At 34.1% G+C, this 16,811-nt stretch overlaps 2 protein-coding genes across 5 annotated transcripts in view; one reads left to right on the top strand and one right to left on the bottom strand.

The window, feature by feature from the left end:
* The window catches only part of eml3 (EMAP like 3), a 49,573-nt gene extending 40,597 nt beyond the window's left edge, over nt 1–8,976 (bottom strand). The window contains exon 1 of one of the 4 annotated variants that reach the window (XM_067399729.1): nt 5,956–6,096. In XM_067399729.1, the coding sequence (XP_067255830.1) occupies nt 5,956–6,049 (94 nt within the window). In that variant the 5' untranslated portion in view covers nt 6,050–6,096. Of the gene's footprint in view, nt 1–5,955; nt 6,097–8,837 lie in introns of those variants that run through there. The other 3 variants (XM_067399730.1, XM_067399731.1, XM_067399733.1) reach the window with 3 other exon arrangements.
* Nucleotides 8,977–9,147: 171 nt separating this feature from the next.
* ecsit (ECSIT signaling integrator) lies at nt 9,148–16,338 on the top strand. Its single transcript, XM_067399734.1, has 9 exons — nt 9,148–9,272; nt 9,397–9,499; nt 10,124–10,314; nt 10,412–10,826; nt 10,919–11,142; nt 12,236–12,293; nt 12,670–12,818; nt 15,633–15,753; nt 15,848–16,338. Exons 3-9 carry the CDS (start codon nt 10,177–10,179, stop codon nt 16,093–16,095), a joined length of 1,353 nt encoding a protein of 450 aa, XP_067255835.1. The 5' UTR covers nt 9,148–9,272; nt 9,397–9,499; nt 10,124–10,176; the 3' UTR covers nt 16,096–16,338.
* Nucleotides 16,339–16,811: the final 473 nt, after the last annotated feature.

Here is a 16,811-nt window from a genome sequence, read left to right on the forward strand (position 1 = left end):
ATACCTCGGGAATACCTCATTATGTATTTGTAGCCTATTTAGTCATTTTGATAGTAGGCTAATATAGCTAATATACACTTATAGCCTGTGTTGCCTTCATATAAGGCTTATATAAGGCTTTTAATTTTTTGCGGCTCCAGACAGATTTGTTTTTTGTTTTTTTGGTCCAATATGGCTCTTTGAACATTTTAGGTTGCCGACCCCTGATCTAAATGAAACAATGAACCATTTTCAAACTCTTTGAGAAATTAGCTGATGTGTAATGTATAATATGAGAAAATCAGTAGTGTTTTTTGACCTTGGATGCATGTAAACCTATTGTAGGTGACCTCCAAAATCAAATTAGAAAGCTTTAAAATAGCATAAAAAGGGCACTTTAAAATGCTACACGACTATCTAAATGTAGTCCTCCAAGTACTAACCTTATTGCTGCTATTATGGTCAAGAATCACACATAAAAGATATTATAAGGGTCTTTTTTTTTTGATTGCACCTATTAAAATCAAGCCAGTACAGAGAAATGCAGAAAATGCCAGTGGGCTGGTAATGCTGGAACTAACAAGGCTGCGATTATGTGGCACTGTCTGTCTGCCATCCGGAAAAAAAAAAAAAAAAAAAAGAGTGGGCGAGAACAGCAGAGATAGCAACAGGCAGTAAAAAAGACTTAAATTGGCCTCCATGAATTTACAGTACTGTCATTTTAGAAACAAGAAGCATGAGTACAATGACAACTTCATTGTCCTCATGCTTCTGGTTCTAAAACTGCAGCAGTCTAAGCTAAAAGTGACAGGATCTTAATTGTTGAGCAAAGATCGATCAGTTTGGCCATGTTCAGACTGCCAGCAAAACATTTTTTTTTTGTTTTGCATATCCAGATTTTTGGACAGCAAAAAACAAAAAACACCATGAAATTAGATTGTTTAAAAATCTGATTTAAACCACATATGGAGTTTGCTTGAAATGCATTTCCAAACAGATTTTAACAGTTGTTTCTCATTCTGGACACTCTGGCTGCTTAAGTCGTATTTCAGACTGTCTTTTGAATCACTCTCAACGCGTACACGCAATGATAACGTCAAAACTGGTGACAAAAATGCAGGAAGTATTCAAACGGTGTTAAAAAACTTCAAATGATTTGTTCAAAGATTTCAGCATTTTCCTGAGTGAAAGAGGAGTTCTGCACCGCAACTCGACAGGCCGCTTATTTGGAGAGTGAGTTGATGCGCCTGCATTTTTCCTGCATCCATTTTGAAAGCCTCATCACATACACAGGTACGCCTACGTCATTACCAATGCAACCCATGCAGATAGGTTGGTTATGTCTGTACACACAAATCTTTCTTGATTTTTGATCACTCGCAATTGATATTGTGGACAGTCTGCCTAGAAAGATTTGTTTTGAGAAAAAAATCTGATTTGCCTGTAGTCTGAACATTTAATTAACACCAAACCAGTTTCTATCCGAGGGTTTCATAAGGTCTGTCAGTTGTGTTTCAAGTCACGTCTATCAGGCTGAGATGTGAGCAGGCCAACTGCACTCCTGAGCACATGAGGAACCAATTAGTGGTTTGTGTTCATCTGGATGAGTTTTTTTTTTATGTTGTTGGTTTTTTCGTTCAGTAGTTTTTGCTTTCTCTCTGCATATGAAAGATTGCAAACAAGCTTTATAGGTGAGGAAGAATGCTTGAGAGAACTCTCACTCTCACTTGCCAGTTTTCTTGTTTCTTAACCGGTGTGTTTTGTCATTAACTAAAAGCTATACAAAAATTTATATATACAATTGTACAAAAGTAAAATTGTGTGTATATATACATTATATATATACAGTACAGTCCAAAAGTTTGGAACCACTAAGATTTTTGATGTTTTTAAAAGAAGTTTCGTCTGCTCACCAAGGCTTCATTTATTTAATTAAAAATACAGTAAAAAACAGTAATATTGTGAAATATTATTACAATTTAAAATAACTGTGTACTATTTAAATATATTTGACAAAGTAATTTATTCCTGTGTTGGCAAAGCTGAATTTTCAGCATCATTACTCCAGTCTTCAGTGTCACATGATCCTTCAGAAATCATTCTAATATGATGATCTTCTGCTTAATAAACATTTATGATTATTTTCAATGTTGAAAACAGTTGTGTACTTTTTTTTTTTCAGGATTCCTTGATGAATAGAAAGTTCAAAAGAACAGCATTTATCTGAAATACAAAGCTTCTGTAGCATTATACACTACCGTTCAAAAGTTTGGGGTCAGTAAGAATTTTTATTTTTATTTTTTTGAAAAGAAACTAAAGAAATTAATACTTTTATTCAGCAAGGATGCCTTAAATCAATCAAAAGTGGCAGTAAAGACATTTATAATGTTACAAAAGATAAGATTTCAGATAAACACTGTTCTTTTGAACTTTCTATTCATCAAATAATCCTGAAAAAAATATTGTACACAAATATTTTGTACAATTGTACACATTAAATGTTTCTTGAGCAGCAGATCAGCATATTAGAATGATTTCTGAAGGATCATGTGACACTGAAGACTGGAGTAATGATGCTGAAAATTCAGCTTTGCATCACAGGAATAAATTACTTTGTGAAATATATTCAAATAGAAAACAGTTATTTTAAATTGTAATAATATTTCACAATATTACTGTTTTTACTGTATTTTTAATTAAATAAATGTAGCCTTGGTGAGCAGACGAAACTTCTTTTAAAAACATTAAAAATCTTAGTGGTCCCAAACTTTTGGACTGTACTGTATACAATGAAAGTTAATTGAAATAAATAATTTAAAGTTAAATTAAAATGACTAAAAAGGAAATAAAAATCTAGAAATATATATATATATATATATTAAAATTTCTAAACTTAAACTAAAATTAAAATGAGAACTGAAAATATAAAAAATAAAATCTGGTATCCGCAATTAGCTTTCCTAGCTTTCCTTAGCTTTCATTGCTTAAATTTGTGTTTTTTCAGAAATATTTTTTTCACAGTTTCTGTTTGAGATAATAACATTGACATGAGCACAATGCAAACCCTTAATATTCATAATAAATGTTTGCGAGAGACATCAGTATCTCAGCTGAAAATCTTCAGAGAGGTGGAGCCTGAGACCATTGAAATGAGCCCAGTGAGATTTGCAGGGCCTGAGAAGCACTCAGTCTGTAAATGTTTATGAACAAAGAAGACTTTTTAAGCTGAAGACATTTGGAACATTGAGCACATTTAGAGTTACGTTGATATAAGAGACAAAGTGACAGAGGAAAAGAACCACAGACATGCAGGCACAACATCAGATTTGTATATTCACGAAAGAGAAACCAATCTGGATTTGGCCTGCGTGGTTTCTTTGAACGTCAAAGCCAACCCATGTCCCAAATTACATTCCCTTATTCCCCTTCCGTTTCCCTAAATTCTCTGCTCTCACTTTCTCGCTAATGCAAGCCATATGCAAAAATGTGTTTATCAAGCTATCAAGTTGGTCTAAACAACTAAAACAAGTGTTGTTTGCACAAATGAAACATCATATAAACATCTTTTATACTACAGGACTGTTGAATGCTTGAATCTGATTGGTTGATAAATGTTCAAGATACATGATCAAGAGAGTCAAGAGGCATTTATTTATCATTTGCATAGGGGAAAACTGGGCATTGAAATGCTTCTTTAGACATCACTTTATACACTTAAAAGATTTAATTTAGACTTTTATTTACATATAAACATTGGGGGTGTGACGAGACGACACATGAGATTAAGTTCTCGAGACAAGACAAGATTTTTACTCAGTATTTTTAAGAAATCCTCAATGACGAAATACATGACTAGAAAAATAGTTTGCAGGTGCCTTTGGAATGGTTTAACTAATCATTTTGTAATGAATGTCATTTCAGTTTTACTTATTGAGTATGAATTATCATAGCTGTAAAAGACAACAATACAGTCTCAACTGGCTGGCTTCTCTTCTGTACGATTTCACATGAGTCTCTTCAGACCTTAGAACTGCACAATTTATGAGCTTCTACAACTTTTGACCTCCTAACCGATTTCCTTTCCACAATTTGATCATAGAAATAAAAAAATGAATAACACAGTTTTTTCTTAGCCTTAATAAGTGCAAACAATAAGTGCAACCATAATCAAAGTACTCAATATTCAAAGTGCAAGTGCTGAGCGCGCATTCTGTAAGATCAGACATTTTTCAGACGCTTTTAGGCTCTGTTGCGCAACAAATCCTCCGCCATGGTCTCGTCGGTCACTAACTCTCGTCTTGTGATCAGTGAACATTGATTCCTGCTGCACTACTTACGTTTCTGCAGCTCGTGTTGGATGAGCTAGGTGGTATTGAAGTGACCGTTATCCAACTGAATTAAATGGTTTTTATTTCTATAAAAAGCAAAATAACAGTGGAGGCGTAATGTAAATGTAGCGGTGGCATATTATATACAAATTTCACCCTCAAACTCTGTCATGGCAATATCGTGAGACAGCTTTTTCACCTCAACGATAAATCTTGTGGCACAAGATCTCATCACACCCCTAATAAACATTCATCAACGCACACATTAGATATGGTAAATGGAGTCTCAAGCATGCTTGCTTGATGTGCGAGAACCAATGAGGTTTGTTCTCAAGCGTCAAGCTTCTGTTTATGGTTGAGCTTCTGTTTATGTTTGCTGATCAGTGTTTATATGTGAATAAAAGCCTAAATTCAATCTGTTCATCATATAAAGCGATTGTGCCTCTTGAGAAAATTTGGAATAAACTGCTCAATTTATATGGATTCGTTTTACGATCTCTTTATGAAGTGTCAAAATGGTGGTCTGTCAATGGAGAGTACAGAACTGATTCAGATTTAGGGCTGCACAATGATTAATCGCGATTAATCGTTTGCAAAATAAAAGTATGTGTTTATGTAATAAATGTGTGTGTTCTGTGTATAATACTTATGTATATATATATATATATATATATATATATATATATATATATATATATATATATATATATATATATATATATATATATACACACACACACAGATACATATGTATATTTAAGAAAAATGTTATATTTATATATAAAATATTTATATATAATATAAAATATACTTAAATATATATATTTATTTATACATGCATATATTTCTTAAATTTATACATGTATGTGTGTGTATTTATATATACATAATTATTATACACAGAACAAACACATTATGTAAACAGACTTTTATTTTGCAAACGATTAATCACGATTAATCGTTGATCAGCCCTATTCAGATAGTATTAAAAATATCTTAATTTGTGTTCCAAAGATGAATGAAAGCCTTAAGGGCTTGGAACAACATGATGACAGAATTTTCATTTTTGGGTGAACTATCCCTTTAAGACCATAAAAAGACCACTAAATATTTTGCCATTTTGGCTTGGCTCATCTTTTTGCCCAGGAGCGCATATGAGCGCCAAGCCTACTTGACAGAAAATCATAAGCAGATATCAAGATAATATGCAATGGCTAGTTTGTTCATGATTTACTGAAAATTTCTTAATGCATCGTTTAATTCTACTGATCCGTTTTCCTGTCTGAAACATAAAAAAACAAATAACTCGCACTCTAAAAAACAATGCAGCACAAAGTAAATAAAAAAAAGTAAAATAAATGGAATGCTAAAAATAAATTAAACACTCATGAGTGACTGTATTTCAACCGTGGTTTACAAAACCATATGCTCCATGCAAAACATTTTAGCTGAACCATGCCTGTGAATCATTTGGTATCCACCTAAAACTAATTTTACAACAATTTAAACAAACCTTGGGAAAATCTGGCCTTCCTCAAAGATGAATCAAAAACTAATATTAGTATGTCTGTTTTCACTTTGAGCCATAATATAATAAACGAAAGTATCATAAGCCCTATGTGGTACTTCTCCACTTCAGTTCGCCCACCTCTCACTGCTCTCTTTCCTGTCAGCGTTGCGTCGCACCTCTTATGGCTACGGTGGAACTTCCTGTACGGCACTGTCCGCCCCTGCATCTTCATTCTTACTCAGAAACACAAATTCTCACCTCCCACAACGAGACAAAGAACAAGAAAAAAACTTGATACAAAAACCTTCATGACTTATTTGAGGAAACTAGCTGGGAGGTTTTGTAGTGTTTTACCAAACAATTTCGTCATTTACCTTTATTTGTTTCTACAGGATAAACAGAACCAAATGAGACTGATTCGATCCAAATTTCCCATTAGAAATTGTTTCATTCAAACCTCTTCAGATCTGTTTCTGATCAGTCAAGTGAGTTATGAAGGAAACATTATGTCTCAACAAAAATTTCAGTATTAAACATGATTAACTCAAGCATTTTATATCTTCCAAACTCTGTACACAACCTATGTAGAGTTTCAAAATGCTATCAAGATCAACGAAATGTAATTTTTAACACAAGAATTATATTTAAAACAGTTTATGTAAATGTAAACCAATTCTTTAAAGTCAACATGAAACAGAAGTCGAGATTGTCTTTTCTTCCTTATTGTGACGTATATCTGAGTGAAACGGCTTCTTAGAAAAGAAAAATGTAGGGCGGGACTTCAGTATTTTTGGTTTGCTATTGCTGTGATGTTATGTGATTGACAGGTTGTCCCGCCCTCATGTCAGTAAACAGGTCATCAAAGAAGAGAAAAGATGTCGTTGCAAGAGTCGTTGCATGAATGATAATGATGTGCATGGATAAATCATTTATAATACTGCAATACTGCATAAAAATATGAATCATAAAATTTGATTTCATGGTGACTTTAATAATCTTATTCAAGGTCCCTGCTTGTATCTCATCTAAAATTTAAAACCCAAAATCTATGTATCTACAAACTACCAAACAAAAACTGCTTCCACAGAAACACACTTTTAAAACAAATTTTCTGACATGTGGAAAGTCAAACACTTTGACACAATGTCAACTTGTCAATCACTGCAGTTGCATCAACCAATTATCTGATATTTTGGCCCTCATCACCTCTGACACGATCCAGACTTTGAGGCACTTGAGGCAGAAAGACAAGCTGGGAGAAATTAAGCATCTGTGGTAGAAGCATGATGCCAGAGGGCTTCCGCTATGATATTTACTGCTCTCCACTGGCCCAGCATGTTACCAGACAGTAAACATAACAAAAGCACATGTGGCGTCACCCTTACAGACACCCTTTCAGTGCTGAAAACCTACACAAACTACAACACCCCCATTATTACCAAACCAACAAAGCTTTTTAGACAAGCAAGCAAGCTACTTAAAGTAACTAGTATTTATTTTATGCAACTAATATTTGTTTTTAAAATACTGGTAAGTAATCCAATAGTGACTGGTATCATTTTCAATTTGACTAATAGCTAATTTTAGTATTTATTGCAGTTTTTCTTGTAGCAACTGAATAGACAGTATATTCTAGTTGTTACTAGAAGCATTTTTAATCTTACAAGCAAACTATGAATTAGTCATTCTGAATAGTCAATACATATGACTAGAAAAACAACTGTAACTAGTGAGGTAAGAATTGTTACTAGCAAACACTGGGATAGATACCAGGGTAACAGGGTGAAAAGATTTGCAAAATAATAAATACAAGTATGTAATGAAAAACTACTAGTGGCTAAATGAACAAATACTAGTCTCTATATTTAATATATAATATATAATTATATATATATATATATATATATATATATATATATATATATATATATATATATATATATATATATATATATATATATAATGAAAAAAATCATGTACTTAAGAAGTGCTAGTAGATAATGAAGAGTTAAGAGTTTTGGATTACTTATAAACCTTTATTTATAAATGTACTAGTAGCCAACCATAAAAAAGAAACTGGTCAGTGTTAAAACTGAACTGTTAAAACGGAAAGAGACAGTATGATGAGATAACTATGAAGGCCATCAGAAGAAAGGAGACTTGGCTTGATTTTTTTTTTTCTTTTCCTCAAAAAAAAATTATGCAATTAACTGCTGCTGTTGTTGTTGTGGTTGTGTAATTGAAGACTGACATTGAACTAAAATATGCTAAGAAAATACATAAAACAAAAGATTTTGTATTAATTAGATATCTAATAGTACACAAATGGCTGAGTATAACAATATCTTCTCAGAAGCAACATAAAAAAAAACTTTAAAAATACGTGAAATTGCAGCAGGTTTTCCGAAATACAAAATACAATAGTTTCTACAGCTAGTGTTACTTTAAAGCATAATAAATTAATATGGGACCCTCAATTTAATAAGTCATCAGAATTTTCTTTGATTTATTTTTTTATTGGCAGTGTTCTGGGAATGTGTGTTGGTCTCTCAGCTTGGCCAGGCCTGTTGTCTGGTTTTACAGAAAATGTGTGCACCTTTCAGCTAACGTTACCCAGACTTGCCTAGCCGGCTAGGAGGCCAGCAAAGACCAGAAAACAAGTTTAGGCTTGTTTAAGAAGCTATTTCAGCATTAAATAAAATGGCCTTAGCAGTTTTAATACAATAACTGTGGTAACTATATGCTGTCGGAAACCTGGTTACCATGGTATATTATTGCGAGGAAAGTGTGTATGTCTGTTACACACTGCAATCATCATCACACACCAAACTATTTTGAAAGTAAACAAACTGTCCATTTGTAAATACTGACAGATTGGTTTGGCTTAGAAATTATGTTGCCAAAGTGTTTAGCAAAACTAGTTAGTTGGTAAGTGTGTCTGTAAGTTTATCGTTTTTATTTATATTATATAGACATAAACATAGTAAGTTGACAAGGCCAACAGTATTTAGAAAACTCACCAAGACTATTCGTTGATCCATCCATGTCTGAGTCAAACACTCCTTACAGATATCGCAAATATTGGATTCTTCTAGAATATCCCATTGGCAGAAACGCAGTGCATATCTCCATATATGCTGTCAACAGCATTGCCAGGAGCTTGCGGGACCCTCACGCACACCAACACACGCGTGGAGGTGCCACTGAAGATTGCAGAAGTTGCTGTAACTGTGAAATCACGAATCCAGGAAATGAGCAGAGAGTGTATCTATCGCATGAGGCAAGTGCACGCTCTCTCACGGGCTGGATTTACTCCAGGAACCGCGTCCATGTAAAGTTGATTGAGAGCGTGAGATTTCTAATTTATCCTTCCAACTGCTCGACGCGAAACTGAAATAAGTCACGCTACTTCGTTTCTGTACAGTTCCCCCTCCCAAGCCCCGGGTAAAGAAAAGGTAAAAACATAACTTTGACAGCTACATCTGTACTTTTCATCCAATACCGTTCTGCCATCTAGTGCCGATTGCGTGAATAACATACTGAGGCCCGGAACCAATGTGAGTGGAATGTTCTTCATAGCGTTTCAGGGGGAAGATGAAAAGACGACGCACCAGGAAACCAGCCGGTGCGTGTTTTGAAGGAGACTTGACAGCAGAATGAGATCTGAGTGGATTTAGTGGTCGTGAGTATTGATAAAGTATTATTTAGCGTTCTTTTGCAATTTATAATTATTTTATTGTATAGACTTATTACATTTATAGAAAAATACAGATGTAAATGTCACAATAATGTGATTTAAATTATATAATTACTTCTAGGCTATAATTATATTTCTCTGAGATTGACAGACACAGACAGATAGATAGATAGATAGATAGATAGATAGATAGATAGATAGATAGATAGATGGATGCACAATAATGTGATTTAAATTATATAATTACTTCTATAGGCTATAATTATATTTCTTTGAGATTGATAGATAGACGGATAGATAGATAGATAGATAGATAGATAGATGGATAGATGGATGCAAAATAATGTGATTTTAAATTATATAATTACTTCTATAGGCTATAATTATATTTCTCTGAGATTGATAGATGGATAGATAGATAGATGGATGCACAATAATGTGATTTAAATTATATAATAATATTTCTCTGACATAGATAGACAGATAGATAGATGTCACAATACTGTGAATATTATTGTATTATTAATTATGATATTAAATTGATAAATTATTACATTAAAAAGCAGTAATACCCTGACAGTGATGTTTTTGTATGATGTTCCTTTCTAGGTTCATTTCAGTACGTTTGTGATTGGTCTTCTGTGGTTTGTGATGTCATAATCATGAATGCTCCTCGTCATCTGTTTCGGATCCAGTGCACTGGGTGTGTTTCAAGGTTTTTGGGGACACCTGTACAACGTGTGATCCTGACTGGTGGGGCACATCTGCAAACCCCTGGATCACAGCACAGCAATGGCCAGGTACCTGCTTACCTCTGAATAATGCTGGTTTATAATCTGTGGACACCTGCATTAATGCCTGTGTTCTTCTGTCTTGTCTGTGTTATTTTTTCCCAAGTTTTTGAGGCCATTCCATTGCAGTGCAGTGTGTTCCACGAGTCGTCCAAACCAGACAGAGTTTGAAAAGGCAGTTGAACATCAGACACAGCAAAAAGACAAAACTTTGGTCACACATGATGATTTATTTGAGCGAGCTGCTAGAGACTCAAAGACCAAGGCTGATTTTAACAGGGTCGTGGATGTTTTCAACAAGGCGGACATTCGGCGACGAGGACACGTGGAGTTTATTTATGCTGCCCTGAAGAAAATGACGGAATTCGGAGTAGAACGAGACATTACTGTTTACAACAAACTCCTAGATGTGTTTCCGAAAGAGGTGTTTGTGCCACAGAACTTCATACAGAGGATGTTCAACCACTACCCACGACAGCAAGAGTGTGGAGTACAGCTGCTGGAGCAGATGGAGAACTATGGTGTGTGTGTTTGTGTTTTTTGTAAGAGAGAAACCGAAACTGGTGCATGCTTTTAATCATTCACCAATTCTTTTCCTTCTCAATTTTAACAGGTATCATACCCAATGTAGAGACCAAGGTTTTATTGGCTCAGATATTCGGGGAAAAGAGCCATCCCATGAGGAAGTATCAGCGTATCATGTACTGGTTTCCCAAATTCAAGCACGCAAACCCCTTCCCCATCCCACATGTACTCCCTAGCGACCCAGTAGAACTCGCTCGATTCAGTCTTACCCGGATTGCCGATGACCTGGATGCTAAAGTAACAGTCTATCAGGTGACAACTTGCTACTTGTTTAATGTTTTTCAAAGAAGTCTCTTATGCTCCAGAATTTGATCAAAAACACAGCAAAACCGTAATATTTTGAAATATTATTTCAATTTAAAAAAAAATGGTTTCTATTTTAATATATTTTAAAATGTAATTTATTCCTGTGGTCAAAGCTGAATTTTCAGCATCATTACTCCAGTCTTCAGTGTCACATGATCCTTCAGAAATCATTCTAATATGCTGATTTGCTGCTTAAGGATCATGTTGTTAACACTTTACAATAAAGTTTCATTTGTTAACATTAGTTGACATGAACTAACAATGAAAAATACTGTATTAATTGTAGTTAATATGACTGATTTTTAATAATGTATTAGTAAATTAGTACATTAACTATGATTAATAAATGATCTAGAAGTATCTGTCATTGTTAGTTCATGTTAATTAATGTAGTTATGTAATGCTAACAATTGGAAACTTATTGTAAAGTGATACCGACATTTTTTATTAATATCAGTGTTGAAAACATTAATATTTTTGTGGAAACTGGCATCCATTTTTTAGGATAAAGTAACATTATAAATGTCTGTACTGTAATTTATGATCAATGTAATGTGTCATTGCTAAATAAAACCATTATTGGTAACACTTTACAATAAGGTTCATTAGTTAAACATTAGTTAATGTATTAACTAACATGAACTAACCATGAGCAATACATTTGTTACAGTATTTACTAATCTTTGTTAATGTTAGTTAATGAAAATCCAGTTGCTCATTGTTTGTTCATATTAGTTCACAGTGCATTAACTAATGTTAACAGGATTTTAATAATGTATTAGTAAATGTTGAAATTAACATTAACAAAGATTAATAAATGCTGTAGAAGTGCAGTTCATTATTAGTTCATGTTAACTAATGTAAGTAATGTTAACTAATGAACCTTATTGTAAAGTGTTACCAAAGTATTAATGTATTTAAAAACAAAATCTTACTGACCCCAAACTTTTCAACAATAGTGTATATTTTTACAGTATCTGGAAATAAAGGCTTAATAAATTAACTTTAAATGTAAATATACTTTATTTCACTCCTGCAGTATCCATCAACAGACATCACAGAGACAGGAGAAGAAGTTACACGTCCCCATATTATAGGTATGTATGTAACACTTACCATTAGTGATAACTGAACCAGAATTATTTAAGAAATGTTCTGGGTCATCTGTATCTCAGAAAATAATAAGAACTCAACTTTTTGTTCACAAATGCATTCTTCACAAATGGATGCTGTCTAACTTTTTGGTATTTAACCTGAAATATTCATTTAATTGTAGTTTGATTACTTTGCTAAGAACCAAATGTAATTCTTTTATATGAAACACTTCTATTTTGGAATACAAAAAGTGTAATACAAGTGACTGGACATCAGTTTTTCAAATGGAAATTGGCATTAAAAGGAATTTTAAATACTGTTTGGTGAAATAAAATAAGCACACAAAACCAAGCCCATTATAACTTGCTTTGTTATTAGGTATTCAGAGTCCAGACCAGCGCTCTCTTCTGGCCAAACACAATCCCTGCAGGCCTGTGTATGTGGAAGGCCCATTTCCACTGTGGCTCAGGAAGACTTGTGTTCATTATTTTCTACTTAGGGCAGACCCTATACCGCCTGAGGAAAAGGTACCATAATTGGGATAATGATGGCATTTAAAGAATTTGCTTAAAGAGTTTTTTTGCTTGTAATGTTGTTGTTTGAGCATGAATAAATTACAACCCAGCCAATATTTCCATGTGGGTTTTTGATGGGCTGTCACTTGGGCCCTTCATGAGCAACCCAAATGGGGGCCAGAAAATGTTTTCCATTGGCTCCACATGGGCCCCATGTATGTTAAACCATGGGGCACATGATGGGTCCATAGTGGGCTCTAAGTGGGCCCCATTTAGATGTATGGGCTCACTTGGGTCCCAAATGGGTGCTAATAATGGGGTCAGGGTGGGCTTCACACAAAAACCTTATGGGGCCCACATGGGTGATCACACTGGACCCATTATGTTTTTTTTTCCAGTGAGTGAAAATCGGGCCCCATTTATTTCTTCAAAGATTCTAGTGGGTCAATTAATGCGCTACTATGCATAATTCACTTTCAAACCAACTGTATCTGACCAAACAAAGAATTCCTAAAATCAGCTGATTTTATATGGTGCTCTATATATTTTAAGTTACAAGATCATCAGCTTATTAGAGAGCTCCATGAACTAAAGACATTCAAAACTTGATTTTTGACTGCCAATATTATCATTTTCATTCTTTAGACATAGCGGTTTAGCTGCGCTAGTTCGGCTGGCTTCATTATAGTTAGTTAATTCTTGAGTCTGCTGTTCCTGAATTCCAAAATCTTTTAAAATTATTTAATAATATAAAAGCAACAGTAAAACTTGGTTAATATAAAATGAAAAATACATATCTTACCTTGATAAAGTGTTTTTAAAATGTTTTTTTTTTTTTCCAAATGAGAAGGCGGGAAGCACACATGCCAATTGTTTTGGCTTGTGGACAAGGTGGTGCAAGTGCTTTCGTTTTGAGCTATTTTTTTTTGTAGATACATTTAAATAAAAAGAAATTAGTCAAGGATCATGGATTATTATTATATCTTAAATTATTGCACAATCATATAAAACAAATGAAATGCTTAAAATTGAATCAATTTAATTAACCCTCTACTGCACACATGTTGATGGCACATGAAAAAAAAATATTCCGCATCATTTTTTGGTTCAATTGGGAACATTTTATCGATTTAAAAAAAAAAAAAAATTCCACCACCCTCCCCCAACCCCAAAATATTTTTTCGTTGCCTCAGGGCAACGTTGTGCGACAATGGTACAGAGTCATAGAGAAAATTATCATCAAAATCAATTTTATTTTTAAAAAAATTCAAGAAATCATTAAGTAAAAAGGGAAACACTTGAAAGACATTGATATATTGAATTTGATACATGCATAGGTCTGTATCATGTAGTGTGCTATGCTATATAATGTACTTCATGTGATAAGATTTCACTTCGTACGAAACTTCAAAAAGCACTTCTCTGCTGTGACATAGTGGTGTATGTTACAATTTTTGCACATCACTTTGGGTGTTCCTGCACACCCAGGAACCCTGCATCTTCCCTTCTTATAATACATTGTAGCCAATGAGAGGTACTGACTAAAACCACTTATCGCACGTTGCCCTGAGGACAAAAAGAAAAACTGAATTTCTGAACATGCAAAATAAAAAAAACTTCATAAAACCTGACAAAAGGCTTCTCTACACCTTCATACACACATACACATATTTTTTATGTACAGTTCATGTCATTTTAAATAAGATTACTAAAGCAAATAATATTGCCTTCTCACACCATGTGCTCCTGTGACCATGTGTCAGAACAGGACGTCCCACCTCTTAATGGTGCTTGATATTGACTCCACCACCTTACTGGACTGTTATTTGGTACTTTCTCGACCTTTCTAATTGGTTGTAATCATTTAAAGAAAAATTTACTAAACATAGGGCTTAAGAAAACTTTCCATTGCCTGAGGGCAATGCTGTGCTGTAGAGGGTTAATTGGTTGAAAATGTTTTTATACAGTTATGGCAGAAAAAAATTAATTATAGCCTAATATAGCCAAAATGTTGCCCATATGGGACCCTCTAAATAAACAATAATGGGCAACCTAAGTGAGGCCCACAATCAGCACCCATTAAAGTGTCCACTCTGACCCCATGCCCTGATGACACCCATAAAACCCATGTGGGGCCAACATGGACATGTTAGCTGGGAAAGCACAAAGTCACTCAAAAGGGAGTTTCTCTCTATATCAGTGCACACTGTTTCTGAACTCCCTGAAATGCCTCCGTTGTAGTCTTGAGTTTTCTTCTGGGAATAAACACATTACAATTTTTCCTAATTTCAAATTAGGCTAGTTTACATGACAACGATGTACTAAAAACTGCATTTTTTTGTGTTTTTCACATACAGACGACAACGTTAACAAAACTATCCTTGTTCATAAGGATCTGCGAAAATGACTAAAAACGCCTATAGACTGAACACATAACACGCATGTGCATGAAGTCATCCTTTTCACAAATTTGTGTTTTTGTAGTTTACATAGACAGTAACAGTATCGACAGTAACAAATTTCACTTTTTGAAAGGCAGGGCTTCATAGAGACAAGAACTAAACAGAGATACTGACAGACTGGGAAGAGAGGTGCTGCAACAATGTCAAATGTGTGAAAAATGTGTTTTAAACATTCAAGCATGAAAACCTCTCTATTCTAGTAGAACCCAGAAACAAAAGTAAAGACCTTGTAAAAGGGTATAATACACCCTCTTTAATACATAATACTTAATTTTATTATTATCTATTGTTATATTCTTTTAAGAGTTCATTCTTGAAGAATTTACATTCTCGATTATGTATTAGCATCTGATTTTCTTTGTAGGTTCAGGAAGAATTTGACCCTGAGATGATTGGTCCGGAGCAGAGTCTCTTCTACCCTCAGCGAGTGGAACTCGACCTGGAAAGAGACTTTGGTGATGATGAGAGTTTCTATGTGGATGATGGTGAGATTAATTTTGCATTGTCAGCTTGGCTTGAATGAAGTGATTTGCATATCACCAATAATATACAATGATTTCTGTTTATTTGATCCTGCAGTGGAAGAGGGGCCAGTTTACGCCATGTGTATGGCCGGTCAGGGTGACCAAGCCACTCTGTCTCTGTGGATTTCTGGTCTACAGGAGACCTGCCCCATATTGGGCCAGATCCCCACAGTGTTCCGTTTGGAATCTGGACCTAGAGAACTGCAAACCTCTTCGGATGCTCAGCAAACCCCTGAGCAGGAGATTGAAATAGATCAAATTATTGAAGAGGAACCACAACGCTCTCAAGGAGTGAACCAGTGAGAATTGTTTCACAATGCTATGCCATGCATTTTATCAAGAACTCAATGGAGATCTACCAGAGTGTGGTAGTTATACATGAATCTAAAACGATGAAGCTCATTGAATTAAATTACCAGATACTGATTGATGTTTTGTCAGTTACACACTATTTTTGAATTGTGATCTGTCTACATTATGCAAAGTTGCTCTATGATGTGTAGATGTGTCATAAACTGGTCTGGCAGTGCATTAAAATATACATTTCTGCAATGTTTTGATGTTGTGTGCATTTTTTAATATAATAAATATTTTAGTTTTTAGTGCTCATTTTAATTTGATAAGTATTAAGTGTTCAGAACAATTTTACTATTCTAAGAAAAGTAGACCTATATCTTTAGCCAAACTTCTAAACAATCACTGCAACATTAAACAACATCTCGGTCATAAAAAGATGTATATAAGGCATGCTAAGCTAATAAACACATTTTAAATTAAGGAAAAGCAAGCAAAAGGAATTATTAGGTACAACAAATGTGGACTGATGAGGGAAGCAGAAATTATTACAAGTTTTACTTGTCCTTGGTTTAGATTGTAAAGACTAACAAACTATTTGCTAAACTATATATGATCTGATTCTCATACTTAAAAAAAAAAAAAAAACTTTTTCAAACCAGTGGTCTGTGTATAGCATTAACACCACATATAATTTAGCAGGTTATCTAGTCATTTACTACATG

Source organism: Chanodichthys erythropterus, chromosome 11 (genome assembly GCF_024489055.1).
Source record: "Chanodichthys erythropterus isolate Z2021 chromosome 11, ASM2448905v1, whole genome shotgun sequence".
Lineage (NCBI taxonomy): Eukaryota > Metazoa > Chordata > Actinopteri > Cypriniformes > Xenocyprididae > Chanodichthys > Chanodichthys erythropterus.

Coding starts and splice junctions, on each gene's coding strand:
- ecsit (XM_067399734.1), top strand. CDS start 10,177: ATGAATGCTCCTCGTCATCTGTTTCGGATCCAGTGCACTGGGTGTGTT. Junction 10,315..10,411: donor CACAGCACAGCAATGGCCAG/GTACCTGCTTAC, acceptor TTTTTTCCCAAG/TTTTTGAGGCCATTCCATTG. Junction 12,294..12,669: donor TACACGTCCCCATATTATAG/GTATGTATGTAA, acceptor CTTTGTTATTAG/GTATTCAGAGTCCAGACCAG.